At 59.0% G+C, this 4,501-nt stretch overlaps 1 protein-coding gene across 1 annotated transcript in view; it reads right to left on the bottom strand.

Annotated features, from left to right (window-relative positions):
* The window catches only part of CXCL14 (C-X-C motif chemokine ligand 14), a 7,066-nt gene extending 2,599 nt beyond the window's left edge, over positions 1-4,467 (bottom strand). Inside the window, exons 1-3 of the mRNA XM_004697002.2 lie at positions 4,177-4,467; positions 3,923-4,028; positions 40-153 (exon numbers count right to left, since the gene is read on the bottom strand). Of these exons, the coding sequence (XP_004697059.1) occupies positions 40-153; positions 3,923-4,028; positions 4,177-4,240 (284 nt within the window). The 5' untranslated portion in view covers positions 4,241-4,467. The remainder of the gene's footprint in view (positions 1-39; positions 154-3,922; positions 4,029-4,176) is intronic.
* Between the last annotated feature and the right edge of the window lie 34 nt (positions 4,468-4,501).

Genomic DNA, 4,501 nt, shown 5'->3' with positions numbered 1-4,501 from the left:
GAAGAGTGGAAAAGTGGGTGCAGACCAGGTGAGGCTCACCTGCGCTTCTCGTTCCACGCGTTGTACCACTTGATGAAGCGCTTGGTGCTCTGCAGCTTGGGGTGCAGGCAGTGTTCCTGACCCCGGTACCTGGACATGCTCTTGGTGGTGATGCTGAAACAGAGCAGGGTGATGGGGGGGGGGAGGGTTGGGGAGCCTGAAGCACAACACATGTGGGGGTGGCCTCTGGTATGTGCGAATCTGAGCGCAGAGACTGTGGGACCCTCCCTCCTCTCTGGAGAGCCTGCTCCTGCACTCACCTCCTGGCTGGCTCTTTGGGAGATTCTGGAAGTCACTTTAGTCTGTGTCCCATGGAGCCCAAAATCTGTGAACCCCCCCAAAATCTGTGAACCCCCCCAGCCCCCACACTCCCTACACCGTCTGTCTGCAGGGCCCTTGCCTGTGTCTGGGAGCCAGGGGCAGGAGCAGCACGTGAGGTGGATCATGCTCGCTTGAGGCAGAGAGCCAGGTGGGTCCTGACCACTTCCCTTAAACTGCAGGGCTGCCACCGAGGGAAACGGAGAGAGCGACGAGGCTTTCTACTCCCGCAAAGAGTGACAGACTCGGACACTCACCGGAGCAGTGCCACCCTGTGCTATAGGGCCGCTAGGAGTCGGAATTGGCTCATCGCAGCAAGTTCTGGTTTTGTTTTGAACCAGGGGGGGAGGAGCCCAAGTAGCTCTGTGGGCTAAGCACTGGGTTGCTAAGTACAGGGTTGGTGGTTCAAACCCACCCACCTCTCCTTGGGAGAGAGATGAGGCTGTCTGCTCCTGTAAGATTCATAATCTTAGAAACTCTACACAAGGTCTCTAGGAGTCAGCCTCGACTTGAGGACGGGGCTTGGCTTTGGGCATTCTCACCACAGGCGAAGGCACCCCTGTGGACAGTAGGATCTCTGAGCCCCCAAGCCCTCTGCAGAGACCTTCAGGGTCGCAGGTTAGCTGTGACGCCCATTTGGATTTCTGAACAAATGAGAGTTTCCAGCATGTCCTCAGGCAGAAACACGAAGCGCCCTCTCCCCAGCACAGAAGGCCTTAGGCCCCTGTCAGCTCTGTTCCAACAGCCCGGGGTGCCAAGTCAGGCGGCAGAGAAGCAGGGCATCACCTTGCAGACTGTCACAGGGTCTGGATCTCAGTCTGAACTCTGCTGCTTATTGGCCGTGGAACCTTGAGCAGCCTCTCTGCACCCAGTCTGCCAATCTGGGAAGTGGGGCTAATGATAGCACTGACCTCTGGGGGGCCGGTAGGATGCAAAGAGCATCTGGCAGATGGACAATGGATGGTGGTTATTATTAGTAATAATAATAGAGGGCCAAGGCAGGCTCCAGCCTGGTGGGGGTGGTAAGACGGCTGCCCACACTGCCGTGTCCCCCTCAGCCAAGGCTGGGGCGCTGACCGCAGGAGAATGAGGAAGTGGCTAGGTGGGCTTGGAGATGATGGTGTTTGAGGGTGATGGGTCCCATGGGGGAATTTGGGACGTGGCAGGTGAAAGGTCTCACAGGGTGGTGCAGGGCTGGCTGGGGGCCAGTGTTAATAGGCTGCAGAGGGTCGAGGCACAGAGAGGGGCTGAAGATAGGGTGGGAGGAGGGAAACCTGCTGGCTAGTTCTCCACAGGGGAAACAAACATCACAATCACTACCGTCAAGTCAGTTCTGACTCCTAGAGAACCTATAGGGCAGGGTAGAACTGCCCCCATTGGATTTCTGAGACTTCAAATCTTTACAAGGGTATACAGCCTCATCTTTCAAATTTGTAGCAACCGGTGGATTCAAACTGCTAAATTTGTGGTTAGTAGCTTGGTGGATAGCCCATTGCGCTACCAAGGCTCTCACAGTTTACAGAAGGGTAAGTGTCAGGACTCTTGGACCTAGTTCTAGAAGGAGGTAGAGTGGTCATGAATTATCTTGCTAACAGAATAGTGAGAGATTGTTTCTGGCCAGGCTGTTCTTGTCCTCTCAGTGTGTTCTGCGCACCCCGGGAGCCCTCAGCTTCTCAGGGGTGGTGACTGGTCTTCGGCTGACACAGTCTTCCTGGGCCTCAGACTGAGACTGCGCTCCTTTTTCTGCAGCGAGGGCAGCTTCCTGGGGCTGGTCTCCAAGCCTGGAGCATGAGGCTGGGCTGCAGAGTATAGTCTAGATGTCACCCACCCCCAGGATACCTAGTCACCCTGAAGGAATTTAACAAATGCATTTCTTTCTCTGCCTACAACGCTGCTTTTGCACTTGGAATGAAAGGACGGGGTAAAAAGTCTGATAGAACCCCCTTTTCTGTTAGTTGTGGGCACAGGCTGCGGAGCCCAGATCCTGAAGGTCAGAGACAGTGAGGAGAGGCCACCCCAGGCCGCCCACAGCAGTGCCTCCAGCTGGGCTCGAGACTGCAACACTGGTAGGTGCGTGCCCCAGCCATTACTCAGAAATTCTGGCCCATTCCCTTCCTTTCAGCGGTTCTAGGGTGCTGAGGGTTTGGCTACGAGTTCAGCTCACTTGTGACACACTTGGTTTCTTGTAGCATCGAGCTGAGCTCCTCCTGGGCCATTCTGTGGGCAAGGACTTGCATTTGCAATGCAGACCCCATTCCCCTGGCCACAACAGAGAGTTCTAGGCTCGGTGTATGGAGCCCCCTTTAGTATTTTGAGGTGTGCACACTTAATCTCTGTAACTCGCTCAGTGCAGTGCAAGCCCTCACTTTGATAGCTAGTCCCCTGCCCCCTCCCCACCAGAAAGACTTTTCTGGAGTTAGTCTGCAAGGCAAGAGGCAGAGCAAAGGAAAGGGGCCAAGGAGGCTCATTCAGGTGCCTGAAAGCAAGGCAGCGGCTGCAGCGAAGGACCCGACTTCCCCAGTTGCTCCAACAGCGGTGCTGGGGGCCCTGCCTTTGCAGACACTGCGTGGAGGCCTGAGCCCACAGGGCCAGCGGCAGGCGGAAGGGACTTGCCCAGACTGAGAATAAAGTGTGTCCTGTTTCTGGGGGCGGGGAAGAGGGGCCAATGGTCCGTGGCAGCAGATATTTGGTAGTTGCTTTGCCAAGCCTCCCTCCCTGGCCAAGAGTGTATTGATGGGGGAACAGTGGCGCTGGCCTCAAGTGGTTAATTGGGAAGGCAGAAGGGCAAGGAAACGCAGTGTTCTCACTCTGCCCCAGTTTTTCAAATATTCCCGACTTCCTCGGCTCCTCAGTGAGCAGGGCTTCGTCGGGTGGCCTCACATTCACCCTGGCTGGGCAGTTTCCCCCAGCACTCCGCACAGGCCTCCCCCCCAGCCCCCAGCAAGGGACCCAGGCGGCATGGCGGTGGGTGGGGGGGCAGGGAGGAGAAGAGAGAGACCCGGCATCACCCTCACCATGAATTCTCTGGGTGCAAGTCCCAGGATGATCCCCTGAGAGGGGGAGAGTCTGAGGAGTTCAGAGAACACTGGCTTTACTTCCCTCTCCTGTGACAGGGTGGCCGTCGGCCTCCCAGGCTGGGTGTCCTTTGAGTAGTTGGGGATGTGTTCTGTGTGGTTTCAGTCTGGGTGTTCTAAGTTGGCCAGAGCGGTGGGGGGTCGGGTGGGCACGTTTAACCCTTGCTGGCCCTCAGAGGGACAGCAACAGACAGCGCGAGGCCAGAGGCCACCCCCATGGAGTCCTGGCAAGGGTGGACTCCCTGGGGAGGCTGTTTCCGGAGCAAGGGACAGTGACACCCCCTTCTCAGACTGTCTTCCAAAGTGTTGCGCCAGCCAGCTTGGGACGGACTCGCCCGCCGGGCAATTACAAAGGCTTTGCAAAGGCCAACACAAAGCTGAAACGTCCGGCGGCAGCCCGAGCCCCGCCGGCCCTACGCTGTGCCCCAGCACCCCGCCGGAGCGAAAGACGCGCGGCCACAGACGCTCACAGGTGAGCCGCGAGCACTCACATAACCATCTTCTCCTCGCAGTGCGGGTACTTTGGCTTCATTTCCAGCTTCTTCACATCGCTGTAGCGGATCTTGGGTCCCTTCCGGGAGCACTTGCACTTGGACCCTGAAGGAGAGAGCGCAAGCCGCCACTCACTTGCACGCGCGCCCTCGGTGCCCATCCAGACCCCAGTGGACTTAGCGTGCCAGGCCAAGGGCGTTTGGGCTCCCCAGGACGGGGCAAGACGGCGACCAGGGGCCCTCCGGGCACTCACCGTCCACGCGCGCGGCGCACAGCGCCAGGAGCAGCAGGAGCAGCGCGGCCGTCAGGAGCCTCATGCTGGCCGGAGGGCGCGGCGCGAGAGCCGGGACGCAGGGCGAGCCGTCAGTCGGTGCAACCGCCCGGAGTCGCTGCCCGGTTCAGTTCACTGTGCCCGGAGGGAGCGCGCCTCCCGGCCCTGCTGGTGCCCTGCGCCCGTCGGTGGGTGCCTCTGGGTGGTGTGGGCGCGCCGCGCTCTGCGCACCTCTCTGCGCTCTCGCCACAGCTCCCCTCCGCCCGCTCAGGCCTCTTTTAAATTCGCTCCTGCCCTCGGAGCGAGC

Source organism: Echinops telfairi, unplaced genomic scaffold, assembly GCF_000313985.2.
Source record: "Echinops telfairi isolate 266 unplaced genomic scaffold, ASM31398v2 ScPeMD7_7469;HRSCAF=8507_1, whole genome shotgun sequence".
Classification (NCBI taxonomy): Eukaryota; Metazoa; Chordata; class Mammalia; order Afrosoricida; family Tenrecidae; genus Echinops; species Echinops telfairi.
Note: the sequence above shows the minus strand (reverse complement) of the source record. Positions and strands in the feature narration are given on the sequence as shown.